Genomic DNA, 21116 nt, shown 5'->3' with positions numbered 1-21116 from the left:
CAGTCTTTTAAAATCCAATAAACTTTGATTTTTCTCTGTTCTACATAGACTGTAGATATTTCTGATGCTGTTAGATGAATCTCTTCTAGTCAAGTCCTAAGGGAGTGAGTAGCAAGGCTGAGATGATGGCTTACAAGTAGTAAAAACTGGAAGACAGGTTGAATCAATAACATACAGGAGTCTGCTGATTACCTGACCATACATGGAAGGTTAGAAGAGTCCAGAGGCTAGAACTCCTGGTACCTAGCAACCTTTCTCACACATGTACAAAAGGAATATAGTGTTGGACTTGGAGTCAGGAAGTCCTGAGTGTGAACCCTGATTCGGGCACTTATTGTGTTACCCTGAGCAAGTTACTTAACCTCTCTGTGTCTCAGTTTCCTCACCTGTAAAATGGGCAATTAGGTGGCACAGTGGATAGAGTGCCAGGTCTACAGTCAATGAGACTCAGCTTCTGGAGTAAAAAATCTGGTCTCAGAGACTTACTAGCTGTGTGACCCTGGGCAAATCAGTTAACCCTGTTTGCCTCAGTTTTCTCATCTGTAAAATGAGCTAGAGAAGGAAATGGCAAACCCCTCCAGTATCTTTGCCAACAAAACCTCAAATAGGGTCACAAGAGTCAAACAGGGCTGAAAAACCAACTGAAAAATGGGGATACCAATAGCATTTAGCTCGCAGGGTTTTTGTGAGGATCAAATGGACTAACATATGTAAAGTGATTTGCAAACCTTAAAGCTCTACATAAATGTTAGCTGTTATCGTTATTAAAGGAATACCCCCTTCGTTCACCTGTGCATTAATTATTAATTGTTATATTTTATATATGAACCAAAGAGAGAAAGAAAGTTCAAATGCTCAAAATGGGTTCAATGTTGAAAGGAGTGTAGGAAGAAAAAGGTAGTTAGCTAAAATGTAGAGAAAGATGTTTTGTTTAGGTTCAATAACCACACCCTTGCATGTTTAAGTAAGGCCTAAGTACAAGTTACAAAGATGATACAGATGTTGTCATATCAGTATCTATCAGCAACTGAGAAACAGTGCTTTCTCTTATTGGCTCAGAGGTTCAGAGATGAAAGGACCTTAGAAATCATTTGATCCAACCCCCTCATTTTCCAAATGAAGAAACTGAGGCCACTTAGGTAATAAGTGGGGGTGCTGAGATGCAAGTCCCAGGTCCCCAGCTCCACATCCTGCATCCTTTTCTTTTATACCTTATTGCTTCTGAGGAAGACTTCTCAGAGGAACAAATTGTATGTTGCACTAACAGATAACGGGCAGGAAAACACTTTAATGTAGAAAGGAAAGCATATTCCTACTTTGAGGCTGACCTAGGGAATTGGATGCCATTTCACTAAATGTCTTCTCCAGGATGATTCAACAGATGAAATGAGTGGATGGGTGAGCATCCCAGAATGAGGATTATTACCGCAGAAAGACAGGGCAATACGAAAATGGGATTCAAAGATTCTTTGATTGGAAAAGTCCAGTATCACAAAATAGATATTGCTAGAGCACAGCCATCTCTTGGCACTCTGGGGACATCTTTATTTCCTTCTTCTTTCCATCAGGATTGGAATGACATCTCATTGGAACAATGGTAAAGTAAGGCTTATTAGAGAAATGGGCAAAGGGAACTTGTCTTCTGTATCTGTGGGCCCGGGGGTCTCCCTGTGGTCTTTTTATCCAATGGGACTCAGAAAATTCCGACTCTCAAGCAGTTCTTTGTCTCCAGCACACCTCTAAGCTGGCGGTTATTGAGGATCAGAATCGTGGAGTGGATTGCTACGCACAGGTAAATCAAAATCTGCCACCCCCAATACCATGACTTCAAAGAGGGCAAGATATTTGAAGCATTGACCAGTAATGCCAAAAAATAGGAGGCAAATAAGAGGAAGAAAGAGATGAGTGCCTTGAGAGCCCTGGTGTGAGCCTGGGTCCTGAAGTCCCAGAGGTCAGAATAAATATGTAGCATCTTCCTTCTGTGTCTTTCCAGGGAAGTGATAAGCAAAAACATACAGATGAAGAAGATAATGGCTGGAATTGAATAAGTAATTACCTTCAGAGGGAAAAAGTAGTATATTTCCAATTTTCTTCTCAATATATCCATAGTACAGTTATTCTCAAATACAAGACTCCTCACTGAGTAGACATAATAGATATAATAATTGCCTATGAAAAACAGGAAGGCAATAGCAAAGCTGAGGCCGAGAGAGCCAAGTAATAGCCAGGTCATACACCTGAAGATCCTCCATTTCAGCCAGAGGAAGACAGGGTAGGTGAAGGTTGCAATTTTCACACAGTAGAAGACACTGAGCAAAGCAGAGGACCATACAGAAACAGAGTTAAAAAAATCCCACTGGAAGTAGATGTACTGATATACAGGGTTGTATTTGAAGGCCGTTGGATAGAGTAAGATGTACAGGTTTTTTCCACATATCACCCACTGCAGGAAGAAGCGAGATGCACTCAAGAAGGTCAAGATCTTATCACCTGGGGGAAGTGTTCCACACTGTGCCCATTTACTGACCAGCACTACAAGGATATAGCCATTCTCCACAATCAGTACCAGACACAACAAGTAAAAAAAGACAACTATTCCAACCACATCCTTTTCAGACACTATATCTCCTGGGAGCATTTCTATTGCTGACAGTTTGGTTGCTTTAGAGCAGGAGACAAGTCTTCAAGGGTTGGGCTCTTCGGAAGAGACTCTTGATAATTTGTGATGTACTTTCAGCTACCTTTCTTCTCAAATGCTCAGGTTAGGTCAGAGAAGAGGATGCAGATGATCTGATGAGAGAGAGAGAAAGGCCCCCTCACCTCAGAATGGATGCAAATTTCCCCAAGATTCAGTTACCAAAGTCCCCAGTAAATGAATGCCTGTGATTTGCTTACCCTTCCTCTGTCATCCCAGTGAGTCTACATCAGCAAAGATATGGCATTAAGCCACTGGGAGCAATGTACATTGGAAAACTATACTGCTCCTTTATTGTAACACTATATTCCCATCTCTCATGGGTCTCACATCTGGTCAGCTCCTGTCAATATTGTCCAAGATCTTATATTCATTACCATCTCCTACAATGGAAAATTCTCCTACCTCTTTAGTCTGTTTCCTTGGATTGCTCACATTCCTGGACCATAATGTCCCTACTTCCTCCTTCTAGCATAAGAAATAGAATAACCAAGGATGGACGAGAATCTAACTCCTTTTGATAATCTAATGAGGAGGGAAGATAAAATTTTCAAGAACCATAGCCTCTCGTTATCTTCTATCAGAAATGATCTCTGCATCACTTTCCACTATAAGGGAGCAAAGTAATTGAGCAAGGGATATTATGCATGATGCTGTGCATTCTGTTATTCAAAGTTCTCTTGGTGCCATCTGTAAAGCTAATGGTGAAAAGTTCTCCTGGAATGTTGTTGGTCAAAGACTAGCTGAGCTACCAGATCTGTCCTCATCCACTCATCCACTCAACACATATTTAATATGTGTGAATAACAGAAGGGTGGCATGGAAAGTAGCAAGAGTATCTCTGGAACGTTATGGATTTTTGTAATAGTAATTGAAATCTGAAGTTCCTTTTGTATTGCTAAGCTGAGAGGTACTTAGCACTTAGTTCAAATTAAGCCTCTTTAAAGAAACAGAAAGTATGAACTCCCGTTGCTGACATAACAGGAAGGGGCTGAATAGGGAGGAGCAATACTGTATACAAGGAAAGACCCTGAATGGGAAAGACAGAATTTCTTGGGACGAGCATCTGGAGGCAGAGCAGTGCTGGAGAAAATTGAGAATTGAGAACTGAGTCAGAATTTCTTGGAGCAAGTCACATGGAGGCAGAAGCCAGACCTGCCAGAGTAGGCATGACTGTGGTGTTGGTACTTTGTCTGTTTGTGACTTTGTTAAGCCTTGACTTCCCAGAAACAGAGACTGTGAAGGATTTAAGGTGGACTGGATGCTGTGGGCTTCAGTGTGGGACAGGAAGTGTGTGGAGAACTGGATAAGAACCTGGGAGCTGTCTACCTTTGAACCCAGGTGACAGTTTGGTGAATCCAGGTAGGAGTTGGGACCATGGAACGGGATCCAGAGAATCTGAGAACTTGCCCCCAGTCAAGATGAAAAGACCTCTCTGTGAACACTGAGTAGTGACTGACCCTGATGTGAGGTTTTGCTTTAGGATTCACTTTGGGAAGAGTTATGTGATTTGGCCAGATGAGACTCGGCAGCTGTTGAGACCACCCCACCCTCCACCCCCTGCCCCTGGCTTTGAAAACCCAGATGTTGGTGCTTTCTTCTCTTGAAACTAACTAACTGATCAGACAGTTGGGAGCCCTTATCTGCTGAATTGTATTATTTTCTGTTGAGTAATGACTCATGAAATTGTAATTTATTTGTGATTGTACTTTGTGATTGAATTAAGGACTCTGTGATTGACTAAATGAATGTATTACCCAGGGGTGAAATACTTTGAGTTTTGTATTGTGTGTCCCTTAATGATTGAGTTACTAAATGATTGTTCTTTATTGAAAACTATGTGATCACTGTGGTGAAAGCTATGTGGCCATATTAGTGATAAGCTGTTGTGAATGCTGTATTTTGATTTTCTGTGATAAGTTGTAACATTGTGAATGCTGTACCTTGATTTCTGTGAATGTTTTGCTTCTATTTATTATTGCATAGAGTGTTCACCATACTGTGTAATCAGAACCTTGAAAAGCTATTCACAGAAGCATTCTTCTGAAAAGCTGCTTATATTTGGCTTTACAATTTTCCAGAAAGTATTCATTCTACTGGAAACCCATTGAATTCAAAGATTTCATATTTATAACACAAGGGATCCAAATGGAGATGGCCAGCTGTCATTTGAAAGTGGACAGCCCAATTTGGGTAAAACTCCAATAATCTTCCAGTATCTATTAGCAATTTGTAGATTCATTCATGCCCTTAGAAACTACTGAAATATTGGTGATGGAAAAACTCATATTTGTGTACTCTTTGAAGTGGCAGAAGACATTTGGAATCATGGAGAGCTTTTTCTATAGCAAGTCTTCTCCAAAAATGTGTTAGCTAGAGTTCCATTTTCAATTCCTAAAAGAAACTGCACTCAGTACAAGAGCTATGAGCAGATCCTCCAGGCATCAAGAACTGGTCTGAAGCAAAAAAGCAGTAACAGCGTCACAACAGGTGTTGAAGAGTGGCTTCCAGCCCAAAGAAAGGAGCAAAGGAGAGAGGATGCCATTGCTAAAATGAGATAAGAGCTCAGAGAGGTAAGGGAAGCACTCTAATTCTGTTACAGAGTAGGACCAGAAAACTTCCAGTAGAGAGGAGAGTGCCTGGATATCTCCAACACTTGGTTGGTAACATCTCTACCACTTGACCATGGCTCTCAGTTTAATCCTTATATGCTTACTTCATATATTTAACTAAAATGTTTTCCCATGAATGTTTATAAACTAAAAGCGGAACCAAGAAAACAATATACACAATGACCATAACCATATCTAATATGACTGTATGATTGCTCCCTTCTCCAATAAGGTGAGGAACCTCTCAGCCCTGGACCCATATGCAGTCAGTCTGGGTTCAGTACTGTAGGAGTCTAGCACCTAATGAAAGGAGAACTAAACTCCCTTGCCCCGTAACCTTTGGGTTCTAAAGACAATTTATTTAAAAGGTAGGTTTTAGCTCATGTCTAAGGACTCCCTCATCCAAAAAAGGAGAGTAGAAAGATACTTAATTGTAAAATATAAATCAGGTGTCGGACAGGTATTTTTTCCTTCACACACACAAAAAATGCTAAAACACAAAAGACTCAACAGCACACATTAACAGAATCACTTAAAATAGAACTCAGTAACTTTTGTTGTGATCTCTCCAGGATGCCTCATATGAAGGAGTATGTGAGACTATTGAATAGACATAGCTACATTTCACCTCTGCTCTACACGTTATCCAAATCACTCTCAGCAATTCTGCTGATGGGCTAATGAAGAAACTCACCTTCCTGTCAGTCAACTAGAACTGAACAAATTTCTCTGGAATCATAGCTCACCTTCATATCCATCTCAAGGTTGATGGTCAGGTACCAATTCAAGAAAGGAAACACAAAGCATAAAAAGTAGCTGGGGGTCCAGCCTCAAGTTCCCCAAGTGGAGAAGCCCTCTTCTAGCTGACAAGTGAGGGCTAGACATGGGAAAGGGCTAGCCTATTCCTCATTCTCACTAAAAGTCTTGGTGTTACACTACAGAACCTAGAACAGTGAAGGAAGAGAGAACCAGTCAGTTCTATCTTCTTTTAAATGACACAGAATCCTACCTCCCAGCCACCATCAGGACCGGGAAAGGACAAAGGGACTACTGAGGGTTTTCTTTTGTCCTTTTAGTACTGGGCTACCATAGGGCTAGAAGCTGTCAGGAATTGTCATCCCAAAAGGTTGCAGCATTGAGTCACCATGTCCCTGAAGTCCCTGAAAGTTTCCAGGGGAGTTCCAACTACATGTCCCCTAGAATGTCCCTTATAGACCAATTCAACTTTAAATATGCATGTAACTGGAACAATTAAAAACAACAAATGATACATAGTTATAATGACCAAAAAGAGATGAGAAAAGCATACCTCTCAGTTTTCCTTGTGTAAGTGTTGGGCAATGAATGTGGAACTTCATATATGCTGTCAGACTCCACTGATGTTTTGGTCAGTTTTGCTGAACTGCTTCCCGACCCCCTTTTTAAAAAAATTCTTTGTTACTAGATACAGCTTAATGGGTAAAAGAGATAAAGGGATATATACTGCTGATTTTTTGAAACAAAATATGTCAATAACATATTTGGGGGCATCTAGGTAGCATGGCGGACAGAGTGCTGAGCCTAGAGTCAGGAAGACTTATCTTACTGAGTTAAAATCCAGCCTTAGACACTTTCTAGCTATATGACCCTGGACAAGTCACTTAACCCTGTTTGCCTCAGTTTCTTCACCTGTAAAATGAACTGGAGAAGAAAATGGCAAAACACTCCAGTATCTTTGCCAACAAAACCGCAAATGGGATAACAAAGACTCAGACATTACATTACCGAACAACAAATGTCAGTAACAATTTTTTAAATTAAAAATAAAATAACCTCCTACAATCTCCAGGGAAGTGGCTGGGAAATGTCTGTACATTGCTAGTGAAGTGAAAGAAAAAGTACAACAGTTGTTTCCCAGTATTTTTCTAAGGTCCCATGGAACTCCCACCAGGTACATGAACTACTTTGACACCATTATTCTGGCTGCTCTGGTATTAATAGTAATGGAGGGATAGTCTACTGTTAGGTTAGGGAAGATGAAAGAAATAGGAGGTTGATTTGACTGTGGCAATATGGAAGTTCAGCTGAACATGTAGGTAGGTAGTAAATCTGCATAATGCTGTGGACTTCCTACCAGGTGTCTGAATCAACATTTTCTAAGGCCACTGAGCTAAGACATGGATAGTGTCTTAAAGATAATCAAAGAAAAAGGAGTTTTCCAATGAGATACACCAGAGCTTTCTTATAACAGAATGCTGCCACAGTGAGGCAAACATCTTCCAGGTAATTGTTAGGAATGGCATGGGCCCCCCTATATTCCAACCAGGTGGGCCTTTTTGTCCTGCCTGGCACCATGGTGTCCAGGAGTTTTAAAATATAAATTGATGGAATGCTACAGTCTCTATGGTTGGAAATTCAGTTAAAATATAATGAAAGGGAAACATTGTAGACATCTTGACCAAGATAGTATCTTCCCTGTTTTAAGGTAATGTGATATTGACGTTAAAGTTCTTTGCCATCATGAATTGGAAATCAAAGGGATGCCCATCAATTGGGGAATGGCTAAACAAGTTGTGGTATATGAATGTAATGGAATACTATTGTGCTATAAGAAATGATGAACAGGCGGACTTCATAATAACCTGGAAAGACATATAAACTGATGCTGAGTGAGGAGAGAAGAACTAGGAGAACATTGTATACAATTACAGACACATCATTTCTGTGATGACTAACTTTGATAGACTGGACTCTTCTCAGCAATACAAGGTTATAAGAAAACTCCAAAGGGCTCATGATGGAAAAAGCTATCACATCCAGAGAAAGAATTATGGAGTCTGAATGCAGATTGAAGTAAACTACTTGTGCTCTCTCTTTTTTTGTTTTTTTTTTTCTCCTTCCTCATTGTTCATTCCATTGGTTATAGTTCTTCTTTACAACTTGACTAATGTTCAATGTGAAGCTATATGTAGAACCTGTATCGGATTGTATGCTGCATGGCGGGGGAAGGAGTGGGGAGGGGAGAAAATTTGGAACTTGGAACTCAAAAATTTATAACTTGAATGTTGTAAACTAAAGGTAAATAAATTAAAAAGAAAATTCTTTGCCATCATATAGTAGTTGGTAGTATCCTTCATTTCACAACTGAGGAAGATTGGGTGAACAAAAGTCATGCCCTTCTGAAAGAAAAAAATGGAGAGGTAGGAAGACCAGATGAAATCAGAAGATTTGAGACTATTCAGGTAGTAGTAAATATGGGGCAAAGGGAAAATTCAAGGAAAAGTTTTTCAAAATCATGAACAATAGGATTGGAAGCACCCGAGACTTTCAAGATGATAAGAATCATTTTATCGCAGAATCTTAGATGGAGGTGGAGGGGATCAGACAGATCTAGGTATCTAGACAGATAATCCAATCCAACTCTCTCGTTTTACATATAGGTTTACATATAAGCCCACATCAGTGAAAGGACTTGCATAGATATAAATCAAGATCCTTGATTTGTACTCAAACTATTTGATACCAAATTTAGTGGTCTTTCTACTATAACATAACTACAAAATTGATCATGTCGGTCTCCTGATCAAAACCCTTCAATGCTTCCAGGTTTCCTAATAGTCAAGACCTTATCTTAGCATGCAAGTCTCTCTAAATCTGGTACAACCTGTCTCTCTGGCCTTATCAATCACGAATCTCCATCATATACTATGTTCTCCAGTCAAATTAGATTATTCTTTGGCCACAGGACATGCAAGCCCCTGCTTCTAAGCCTAAGTCCCTAAGCATGAGATGCCTTCTCACTCTATCTCTTCTTGTTAAAATCCTAACCATCCTTCCAGACTTGGTTCAAGTAATAGCTCATGTTCACATGGTGTTTTAATATTTTGGAATTCTTTTCCTCACATCAACACAGTAAGGCAAGTGGTTCATCCATTACTTACTGTTGTTGTTGTTCAGTTGTTTCATACTCTTTGTCACCCCTCTGGGGTTTTGTTGGCAAAGATATTGGAATGGTTTGCCAGTTCTTGCTCCAGCACATTTTACAGATAAGGAAACTGAGGTAAACAGGGGTAAGTGACTTGCTCAGGGTCACACAGCTAGTAAGTGTCTGAGGTCACATTTGAACTCAGAGATGAGTGTTCCTGACTCTAGGCTCAGTGCTTTATCCACTGCGCCACCTAGTTGCCCTCAACCATTATTACCCATGTTTTATAGAGGAGGAAACTGAGGCAGAGAAAGATTGACTGACTTGCCAGCTGTCACACAGCTAGTGAATCTGGATTCGAACGAGTTCTCCTGATTTCAGGTCCAGTGCTCTTTCCACTCCACCACACCCATTCCCCATCCTTTATGAGGCTTCCCCTGATCAAAAAGAACCTCTCCTCCAGAATGCTCATAGCACTGTCTGCTTATCATGACCTATATTGTGTTCTAGTTATTTGTGTGCCTGTATAATCTTCCTTTCTATATTGCAAGCTCCCTGAGATCAGGGACCATGTCATATTTGCAATAAAATCTCTTAGCTCCTAGGCAAAAGTAAGATTTCCTAATGGTGTCACAGTTCTCCAAATGTTCCTATTCACAAATGGCACAGTAGTAATTGTATTGAGCCTTGGAACACTACAAAGACTCTTGACTCAGTGAGATCCACAGTTATGCTTAAGAAGTTCGTCTAACCATCTACAATAGAAAAAACATTTTTTTTTACATTAATGTAGCCTAAGAATGAACTAGCTTTTTAAAAGGCTGTTATATCACACCATTGACTCATTGAGTCTAAACCCCCCAGGGTCTTTTCCCACACCAACTACAGGCTAGCCACATCTCCCTCTTCCTGTACCCATGAAGTTGATTTTTTAAAATCCCTTTGCATGCCTTTACATTTATCTTTATTACATTTCATTTTATAACATTCAGCCCACCAAGACTCTGAGATCCCCTTTTGGTATATGCCCACAATGAGTTAATTCAAAGACAAACTGAAATTCATCATGGGCACTTTTTGTCATAGTGAAAAACTGGAAACACTTTTTAAAGTGGGTGCCCATTGATTAGGGAATGGCTCAAGAAATTGTGGTATACGAGTGTAACAGATGATATAGTATATAGCTAGAACAATTTATATGAGGAATTCAGAGAAATATGGGAAGACTTGTATGAACTATCAAAGAGCAAAATAAGCAGAACCAGGAGAACAATATAAAATGACTAGAGAATCTGGCTTCAAATCCCACCTGTGACAATTGCTAGCTATAAGTTGCTTCTCTGAATCATAATTTCCTTATCTATAAAATAGATCATAATATTGTAAATAATTTATAAAAATTGTAATAAACCATATTAATAGATCATAATAATCATAATAAAATAGGTCATAATAATTGCAGCATCTGCTTCACGAGATTGTTGTGGGGCTCAAGTGTAAATAGACAGAGAGAACTTTGCAAACCTTAAAACTCTCTAAACTCTCTATTTTTACTATATTGTTGTTATTATTACAGTATTGTAAATAAAATCAATATTAAAGGACATTAGAATTCTGACCAATCTTTGTGCTGCAGAACTACTGATGAAATGGATAGGAGTATAATGTGGAAAGAGGGGCAGGGATCTAGAATGTAATATTTACTCTTGTCAGAAGATAAGGATATATGTTTTCATTTGTTACAAAAGTCATTCAACAAATTTCGAATATACTTAACTTTTCTCCCCATCTGATCCTGGGTTTGAATTCTCTCTCCTTCATATGCCCTAATACATTTGGTTTGAATCATTCCTTTCCCTTCCAGTCCCATCCTCCTCCTCTCCCACACATACAAAACCCATAGTCCTGAAGTTAGATTATCTCCCTTTTCTAGCCCCTTCCCCTCGGACTTGGGGTTGAATTATGAGTCAATAAATACTTACGGAATGTCAAAAACCAAGCATTAGCCCTGCCCTCGCGGAGTTAACAACCTTGTTAGGAAGACAAAGCTAACACATTTGTAGCAATAAACGGACAATACAAAGCAGCAAATTATTACCCTGGTGTATGTGTCCCAGATGAGATCTTTGGAAGGAAAGCAAATGTATGGGAACCTAGGGGACAAGGCCTTTAATCACGACTTCGCCCCTACCCTAGTTCTCCAATCTTTCTCTCCAACGATGAATCAAACAATACTTCGATGTGTAGCCACATGGGGCCCTAAGACCCAAACTGGGTTTTCGAATCCCCATTCCACGTTTCCCTGAAGGTGATTCCCCACCCCACCCCCCGCCCCGCCCCAAACTGGGCAGGGGGACTGCGGAAGGATGGGCATAGTGACCGTGGGAAGCAAATGAAGGGGAATGGGAGAGACAGAGACACGGTCATCCAAAGAGCCCATGGACTAGATAGAGGACGGAGCCTGAAGGGAAAGCAGGAGCGTGAATCTGGGTGCAGGTAGCGGACAAGGGGCAGAGGGCGGAGAGAACCCGGGAGCAGCCAATCCCCAGACCCACCCCCTCCCATCTCGGAGGGAGCTGAGTCGAGCTGGGCTGGGGCGGGGGGGAGCAAAGCGGCGGCGGCGGCGGCGGCGGCGGCAGCGGCAGCGGCGACGAAGGCTGCTGGAGGGGAGGGATGGAGGAGAAGGGAGGGGGGAGCGGAGCCGGAGCCCAGAGAAGACGGCGGCGGCGCTGCAGAGCGGCTGGGGCGGCGGCACGGCCCCGGGTGCTCCCCCCAGCGCCCGCCCAGCGCCTGTGAGGGCCCCGGCCCCGGCCCCCCGGAGTCATGGGCTGCATCGGCTCCAGGACTGTGGGTGGGTACCGCGGCGGGGGAGTGGGCGGGGGCTGGGCTCAGCCGGATCCCTCAGCCCTCCCCCTCCCCCATCTCACCCTCTTCATCCCTCTTCATCCCTCTCTCCATCCTTCTTTCCCTCCGCCCCCTCTGTGCTTCCATTCCTCTCTCCATCACTCACCTCTCCCTCCTGTTTTCCATCCTTCTCTCACTTCGTCTTTCTCCACCTCTGTTTCTCTTCCTATTTCTATCTCGCCTTCCCTTTCTTATTCTATCATCCCTCCCTCCATCTCCTCCCCACGCCTCTGTCCCTGTCCCCATCACTCTATCAACCTCTTCTCATTCCCTCCATCCCCCTCCTACAACCCCTATTTCCTCATTTCTCCATCACCTTAACCACCCTCCCTCCGCCTGCCTCTTTCTATTCATTCCCTCCTTTTCATTTCCAAAATAGTCTCCTCTTCAAACTGCCGTCTCCCCTCAGCCTCCTGTCTCAGTTTCTCTGAGTCTCTTTTGGGTTCTCCCATACCCCCTTTTCATTTCCCCTCCCTTTCATCTGTCTCCCGGTGTTTTACCCCCTCCTCATCTTTCCCTCTCTTCTGCCTTTTCTTTTTTCCTCCCCCAGATTTGCTTTGTTCACGTGCATTTTCCTCTGGGGCGGGGGCGGGATCAACCCTGGGGATTCGGTAACTGAGGGAGGTGGGTGGGTTCCTTGTCCTACGGGAATGGGGTTGGGAAGAAGTGTAGAGAAGGAAGAGTTTGACTGTGGGTTGAGGGGTGAGGGGGTGGGGAGTGAGGAATAAAGGGGAAAACTAGAGAAAAGAGTGTACTTGTGTTGGTGGAGGCAGGTTGGGTGGGACCCTGACTTCATTTACCTGGTTTTAGGGGTAGGTGTTGAAGAGGAAGGCCTCCTACTCTCCTCCCACCCCTTTACTCCTCTCTTGTCGAACGAGATCTTAGGAAAACTGCCCCCCTACCCTTTACATTGCTTGGCAGTTAAGTCTGACCCTCTTTCTCAGTCTCCAAAATTGTTCTCACCCCAATAACCAACTTCCCCTACTTAGACCCCTCAGTAACCTCAAGCTGAGAGAATAATTCCCAGTGTTACTCACATTCTCACTGTCCAGAAGCCTGGTTTCTTTGAGACCTTATTCATTTCCATGGATACCCTCTACTCCTCTACTCTCACCTCCTCTCCCCATCCCTCCCCTTCCTGTCCCCCACATCTCTGACTCAGCTCTCCCTATTACTACAAATTAAGTGTCCCCTTCTTTTCCTCTCCCACTTTCCCCACCTGTAAGGATCCCTATACTGATCAAGCATATTTCTGAACCTCCAACCCACCCCAGATTCTCTCTTATTCTCTGAGGCTGCCCATTCTTTTCCCCTGCCCTCCCTTACCAGCCTGGGCCTTTTGCCTTTTGAATCCACTAGCTTTTCTCTCTCTCTCTCTCTCTCTCTCTCTCTCTCTCTCTCTCTCTCTCTCTCTCTCTCACTCACTCTCTCACACTCTCACACACACACAACCCCACCCCCACACACACACCCACACACACACCCCCACCCACCCACATCACACCCACACACACACCCCCCCTTTTAAAGAGTGTGGGGGGCTTTTCCATACATAAGGGGTTCAGCTGTCTTTTTTTTTTTTTGCCTTTAGCCCCATCCTATGCAAGTTACACAAACTACTATCTTAAACTGAATAGTTTCTCTTCCTCTGAGACCTGTCCCCAAGCAGGGGGTCCTAGCAGTGCTATCAGAGCCCCAGACAACTTTTTCACTAAGACTTATTTCTAATCATTCCACTGGTTTCAGTTCAGGAAAGAGGAACTTTGATTCTCCATAGAGTCTCCAAGTTCTCCCTTTCTTCCTCTGGATTCCCTCTGATTCTGTCAGGCCCCAAAGCTTCCTTCTCCCCCAACCCTTAATTTTCTTCCCATCGTAATAACTTCATTCTGCCCTCCCTGAGCCTAGGCTAAACTCCTCTACCCCATCCTTTGCACTGACCACCTCATTTCTGTGTTCACCTCACTAGTAACCCCCTACTGGGAAAAAAAAAGTAGCCAATGGAAAGTTTTCCCTCTGATTTATGATAGTGTGCTCTGTTTAGCTCATCTGAAGCTAAAAGTTGGTTTTTTGTTATTACTATTATTACTATCAAATGTTGGGAGGAATAAGGCTAGTCATCGAATAATGAAATAGAGGACTAGAGAGAAGGAATGTGGGGATTGTAGAGCAGTTTTTCCAGCTGGGGTTGGGGCGGGGTGGAGCTTGTTGGAATGGGGACTCTGAATCTTTCTACAGAAGTGGGGCTGAGCTGGTACCCAGATTAGATTCAGTGGTGGTGCCAGATGGAGTATGGGGAGCTAGAGGCTGAGTTTTGGCCCCTGGCTGCCTCTAGGAAATGAGGTGATTGCAGTGGATTGGAAAGGTCTGAAGGATGTTGACCAAATCAACATGGACAGCACCAGCTCCCTGCATGGGAGTAGCATCCACCGGCCATCCACTGAGGTGAGGCCTTCACCACACCCCAACCCCACCCCAACCCCACCCCAAATGTTCCCTACCTGCCATGAACTTCCTCTATATCTCCAGAACCCCCTGAGATCCATCCTTTATACCTGTAGTATAGTCTCCTGCCCCTCTTAAACCTTCCTAGGTCCTGACCTAAGAATCTCCATTTGTTTCCCCAAGAATTCACCAGTTGTTACCTTACCAATCCTCTAGGTTGATACCCTCCAGTAATGCTCCAGAATCTCTCCCCAGGCTCTCATTTTAGAATTAAAACTAGCCTCAGTCCCTTTTTACCACACATGGGTGGCCCTACTATGTAGTCAAGAGGGAGCTCAATGAAAGGAATGATTCTGCAGCTGTCACCAGCAACTCTTCAAACAATGTACTCTTATTGTGTCTCCTCACAGCAAACTCGAACAGATTTCTCCTGGGATGGCATCAATGTGAGTACTTGTCCGGAAGTCTCCCTGGTCTAACCCTCTTCCCTCCTAACTTCCTTCTCATTTTCCTATCCCAACATGAAAGCAATGTACATCTCCTTCCCATTCCAATCATTCAAGCCCAGTTAGAACCAGGACTCTTGAGTTCCAGTCTTACTGAGTTCCAACAAGGAGCATGGGACCATTTACCTTTGCTTATCCCTTTGTCTCCTAACTATGTTCCCTCTCTCTAATCCTGTCACTCCAGTAGTAGGTTCACTGCTCCCAGAATCTCCCCTTCCTTTCACTAGTTAGCTCCTCCCCTTTATCCATTCTCTACCTGGCTCAGTCTTTCACATCATCAGGATTACATACCCTTATGAGTAAACACACAAGCACACACATACTCACCCTTTTAGTTTATAAGACCATTCCCATTGATTCTTGGGAAACTATCTTCTGCCTGCTTCCTTTCCCCTGAACCTGTAAATCTTATCTCACTTCTCCTGAATTCTCCCCATGCATGTAACAGACCCACACCCTCCCCCCCCCCCCCCCGCCGCCCCACAGAGACACCCTCTGTCTAGCACCAACACTTATTAATTATGTGACTTTTGGAACGTCATTTAATTTTCTTGAATCTCAGTGTCTTTACTTGTAAAATATGGATAATAATATCTGTACTGCCTACATCACAGGATTTTGACAGCACTGTGTAAACCTTAAAGCACTATATAAATGTGAGTTGTGATTGTTGTTGTGGTTGCTGTTGTTGCTGTTGTTTCTCTGCACCCTCCCCCAGCTTTCCATGGAGGACACAACCTCCATCCTTCCCAAGCTTAAGCGGAACTCCAATGCCTATGGTATTGGGGCCTTGGCCAAGTCGTCTTTCTCAGGTGAGACCCCAGTCTCATATAGTACCTTCATACACAAGGAATCTTCCTCCCTACTATATGTCTCCTTATCCTTGGCACCTATTGCTATGTCTGTCCATTTTCTCCAAATGCCATTCCTATCTTTACTTCTAGACTCTCCCTTTCAGAGTCTTCTACCTATCCTTATTGCCCTTTGAGAAATTGCCCCTCATTGGCAGCACCCTGAGTTAGTCCTATGTAATCAGGCTCCATTGATTGGGGGGTCATGGATTATGGGTGGCTTGGAGGGTCTGTCTGGGGACCTGGGTAATAGCCTGGAGGGAATGGGTACCTTTGGCTTCTTAGGGATCTCGCGTAGTATGAAGGACCATGTGACAAAGCCTACAGCCATGGGGCAAGGTCGAGTGGCCCACATGATCGAATGGCAGGGTTGGGGAAAGGCTCCAGCTGCTCAACCACAGCACAGTCATGAGTCTGTCCGAAGGGATACGGATGCCTACTCTGACCTCAGTGATGGAGAGAAGGAGGCGCGATTCCTTGCAGGTATCTTCATCCCCAGTCCTGGATATCCTCAACCAATATCCTGTTCCCAGACATACATCACTCAAAAGTCTCCCTGGCCTTCTCCCCTTGACCTCTCCCGCTCAAGTCCTCCCATACTGGGGCTTATCCTATGCAGAGATAGAATTATGTGGGATTTGAGTGCCTATTTGCCCTAGAATATTTCTCTTCCTGGTCTCAGATTCCCTCCATGTGACTCCCTTGATGCCCTATATCTGCAAACAAAGACAAAGGTTGTTCCCAGAAGGCCACTGTTCAAACACATTATCCAAGGAGACAGGCGTATGGTAGTGATCCTTCATCTATTAGTGCACTGTCACAAATTAGTTTATCAAATTAACTAGCTATGACGAATAATAGTAGTAGCATTGGGAGTAGAGTCCTAAGGGTACCCCTAAGGGTACCGTATGAGATTCAGGATGGGCAAGTTTTAGTTAGCAGTGCAATCAGCTTTGAATCATAGCTGTGTACCTTACTAGTCATGTAATCTCCTTCAGAAAGTCACTTTTCCTCTGCTCAGTTTCTTCATCTGTAAAATGGAGTTATTGGATGAAATAATCTCCAAAGTATTTTCTAGTCTTACGTTTCTGTGATCCTTGGATGGGGAATATGAAGCACCCACTGGAGTGAATGTGCCAGAATGGCAAGCCGTACTCTAGGGCTCTGAACCCAAGCTAAGGGAGGGGCAACCTTAGAGAGCTGGGTCAAGAAGAATATGGAGGCCATGGGAATACTAATATAGGAGGGAAGTTGATTTAATGAGGAACTTGGACCTAGCAAAATAAAGTTCCCCCTTTACAATTTTCCTTAGAGACAGGACTCCTAAACTCACCTAATCTCTAGAGAAATTCTCTCATGTTCCCCTTCCACCATTAAGACCTTTGATGCCCCCGCTCAACCCTGATCTACCCACAGAGTCCGTCTTGAAGACCTTGAATCTGTTAGGAACTTCTCACAGAAATTTCATAATCCTTATTCCTAGGAACACTCAAACACTAACACTTGATTATGTCCAGTCCCAATCTCTAGAGTACATCTCCCTGGAAATCCCCCTTGTTTCCATCTTCCCTATCCCCAGGGATTCCTTACCAGGAACCTCTACCCTTTTCACTTAGAATTTCTCAGTTATAACACGTAGGAATTTCTCCTCATTTTTTCCCTAATTTGAGAGCTGCATTGAGGTGACCCCAGTTCTGTGTCTATGGTTGGAATTATTTCCTGTGATAACTCATCTTCTTTCTTTCCCAGGGGTCATGGAACAGTTTGCTATCTCTGAGGCCACACTAATGGCTTGGTCTTCCATGGATGGTGAAGATATGAGTGTTAATTCTGCCCAGGAGCCATTGGGCTGCAACTACAGTGATAACTACCAGGAGCTGATGGAAAGTCAGGGTGAGAGATGGTTCCAGAACCCTATTTCCTAAAGATCAGAACTTCTTCCTGACTTCTAAGATTTCCCAAACCTTGTCATTTCTGCCCAGACTACAATGGACATTAAAATTCCTTTAGTCCTATCTACCCATTGCACCACAATTCTGCTACATGCCCTCTATTTTCCCCATGGCTACCATATGACCTTATTACCTGTCTGTGATTTGTGTGACCTCCCCTTCTTATATCCTTCTCTTCACAGATGCCCTAGCCCAGGCCCCATTGGATGGATGGCCACATTCCTATGTATCTCAAGGCATGTACTGCTTGGGTTCTTCAGATGCCTGGGAAGCAAGTGACCAGTCTCTCATAGCTTCTCCAGCTACTGGTTCCTACCTTGGTCCAGCCTTTGATGACTCTCAGCCCAGTCTGCATGAAGTAGGGCCTTCCCAGCCTCCACCTGGGCACTCAGCCCAGGGGCCCCAACCCTTACTGGGAGGAGACCCTGACTGGACTTCAGGAGTAGGTGGAATAGACTCGGCGAGGGATCTGCCTGAGAAGAGGCAAGTGCCTGCTGAGGAGGAAGAAGATGCAGGATGTAGGGATCTGGAGTCACTGTCCCCACGAGAAGAGCCTGAGGCATCTGCTGTCCTCAGTCGGAAAGTATCTGATGTTACATCCTCAGGGGTACAGTCTTTTGATGAAGAGGAGGGAGAGGCCAACAATTAGTTCCCTCCCATCCATGTGCTCCTGCCTTACCCCTCCCCAATTTTACCAGAGGGGCATGGCTGCATCAGACATCCTGAGGGCAAAGGGGAACAGCACAGCCAAGGCAGGGTCATAGGGACCCAGGAGTTCCCAACGACCCCAGCAATGGAGGACATCAGGAAAGAAATTATCCCTGCTTAAGATCCAGAGACTATGGGGCTGATAATTGAGACAGAGACACAGCTGTGTGGATATGGAACCTTGAACAGATAATGTCAAGGCTGTGCCTATGGTACATGGGGCCTGCAAATACTGATCTATGGCATAGATGAAGCCTGTGGCAACGAAGATGGAGACAATGTCTGTGGATGTTAGAGACTGGATAAGGAATAGAGAGCCTGTGGATACAGATTGGACCTCAGTTCTTTATTCCCTTTAATTTAGTCTTCCAGGTCTGGGCTCTTGGTAGCCTAGATGCCTCCTTGCCACCCTCCCAGTATGGCTTATTCTTCAGACTGTTCATTGTGGCCATATAGGCCCAGCTTACTCCTACCCTAAGGAACAGATCACCTGGGCACTTGGCCATAGCTCTAGTGGGTGCCACTTCAAGGGGCCCGCTTTTGAAGTGGGTGCAGAAACTACCTAGAAAGAAGCGTCCCCATCTTGCTAGTGGTTGTATGGCTCTCTCCTTGGAAGAACTTGCAATGCCAGGATAAAGAAGCTGCCTTCAGGAAGAGGTTGAGGATCAATAATGTGTTTGCCAGGACACTTGGACATGTCCAGTTGTGATTCATCCAGGTAAAAAGGACATCATTGTGGAGGTCAAGAACTTGTTCTGAGATAGCAGTATCACCTGTTGGATTGGGCTTGGCATCTGGGATGGAGAACATGCTTTGGTCAGAGAGGTGATTCTAAGGCTCTAAAAGCTGCCCTAACTGGGTTAGTGGCTGTGGCATTGATTGGCTTTCGGTGTTAGCCTTCTCTTCTTCCATCCCCATCCCCCTTGTCCCCCTGGCTTCTGCCTGGGGAGCCCACCCCTGGGCAGAGAAGTGGGACATGGCCTCAGTATACTGATTCAGGTGCCCTGGCAAAGGGGCTGAGCTTTGGGGCTGTGTCCCCCATCCATTCCCCTCTCTTCTCTGGAGCTGTTTACACTTTTCTCTTTGCCTTTTCTACATTTTTATATCTTCTTGGGGACTCAGGGATGACTGAGATGGTGGGGTTTGGGGGGACCTAGTGTTCAGACTGGAGTGGGGTCATTTGCTGGGGATGGAGGCAGTATACATCTAGAACCCCACAGAGTGCTATTTATATGGCTTAACCCTTCCCACTCCAGACAGGCAGTGATCAAGTGTCTCCCATCATAGGCAGGGGTATGATAGTGTGGCACATACTCCAGAAATCATCATTCTCTTACATTCTCAGAGTGTTTAGGTTTCTCTGGGACCCCTCAGGTCTACTGTGGGACCAGTCTAAGCTCTAGGACCCTAGGTAGTGAAGAGACCTAAAGGGGAGGAATGGAGAATAAGGCAATTACTAGGGAACTGGACAGGTGATAAAACTAAACTCTGCCCTGCTATATCTTCCTTCTTCTGTACTGACATACCCCTCTATACTTCCAGTGTGCCACTCATTATATAAATCCTTGGCAAAAGGAGGCACTCCGGAAAGACAAAGTCTAAGGAGTCAATTAAAGTGCCAGGTCTCCTCCATTCTCCCCTCTTCCCCCACTTCCCAGGTACCAGCCTTTTTGGCAGTCCTCCTCAGTGTGTTATGTGGCTTGCTACTTTTTGGGAGACATTCTTTCCAGTTGCTCTAGGCCTGGTCTAGAGCAGAAATGTCCGCGAGGTGCTTCTGCTTATCCTCTGGAACCGGCGGGCTTGGGATGGTTGTCTGCCTGTTCTGTGACCACCTCCTTCCACGAAGCACATGGCATATGTGATCTAGCTGTCTCCTCTGGGGGTTGGAGGGCTTGGAGAAGGAAGGGAGATAGTCACTCCAATAATAAATCTTGCGGGGGGGGGGGGCATGTAGGAGTGGGTTTAGCCATAAGACTTGCCTGAATGACAATTCCTGGAAAACCAAGAGGTAAATGTGAGTGTGAGTGACCAGACTCACTGAGGCATCAATAGAAGGAGCGCATTTCCAGGTGCTTCAGTAAGTGCTGTGTACCTCAGCCCCACCCCAACCTGCCCTGCTCTTACTCTCCTAAAAACTAGTCTTCCATCCCTTCTCTCCAGCCAGGATCCAGTGTTTCTCCTAACCCAGCCGATCATCAAGAAATATCTCATTCCCTTTTTGTTCTGGACCAAGTCTACATCTCTATCCCTGAGTCCATTATGGATATATGATCCTTTTGGTCCCCTAGGGAAGGAGAGGCCCACCCTATGTGAAGTCCGTTTCCTGCAGTTCCTTTCTAGTAGAGGCCATTGGGAAGGAAATCAAAAGGCTGAAGGCTCAAGCCTTCCTCCTGGAGAAACCATGCCAGAGAGGACATTCCAAAATAAGGGCAAATTGGCAGGTTCATCTCTGGAAGAATGATTACCTGCTCAGGGATGCTAGAAAGGGATCATTGCAGGCCAAAAGGCAGAAAAGGTATCTGCCAATATGACAAGCACCCCG

At 44.3% G+C, this 21116-nt stretch overlaps 2 protein-coding genes across 4 annotated transcripts; one reads left to right on the top strand and one right to left on the bottom strand.

Moving 5' to 3' along the window:
- Positions 1-1693: 1693 nt before the first annotated feature.
- Positions 1694-2638, bottom strand: TAS2R60 (taste 2 receptor member 60). The gene has a single exon (XM_069087009.1). It carries the CDS (start codon positions 2636-2638, stop codon positions 1694-1696), a length of 945 nt encoding a protein of 314 aa, XP_068943110.1.
- An 8939-nt stretch (positions 2639-11577) lies between these two features.
- FAM131B (family with sequence similarity 131 member B) lies at positions 11578-21110 on the top strand. 3 transcript variants are annotated; one of them, XM_069087450.1, is made up of 7 exons: positions 11578-11707; positions 14448-14557; positions 14968-15003; positions 15782-15875; positions 16200-16397; positions 17664-17807; positions 18049-21110. In XM_069087450.1, the coding sequence occupies exons 2-7, from the start codon at positions 14504-14506 to the stop codon at positions 18513-18515; spliced, it is 993 nt and encodes a 330-aa protein (XP_068943551.1). In that variant the 5' UTR covers positions 11578-11707; positions 14448-14503; the 3' UTR covers positions 18516-21110. The 3 variants fall into 3 exon arrangements, with proteins under 3 accessions (XP_068943551.1, XP_068943550.1, XP_068943552.1); XM_069087449.1 differs by lacking the exon at positions 11578-11707 and adding an exon at positions 11843-12062; XM_069087451.1 differs by lacking the exons at positions 11578-11707; positions 15782-15875 and having other exon boundaries at positions 14455-14557.
- Positions 21111-21116: the final 6 nt, after the last annotated feature.

The sequence above is a fragment of the Petaurus breviceps genome, unplaced genomic scaffold (genome assembly GCF_028583685.1).
Source record: "Petaurus breviceps papuanus isolate PSGF00001 unplaced genomic scaffold, PetGlider_PUasm1.0 181, whole genome shotgun sequence".
Classification (NCBI taxonomy): Eukaryota; Metazoa; Chordata; class Mammalia; order Diprotodontia; family Petauridae; genus Petaurus; species Petaurus breviceps.
The sequence above is the reverse complement of the archived record's forward strand: the minus strand, read 5'-3'. Positions and strand labels throughout refer to the sequence as shown.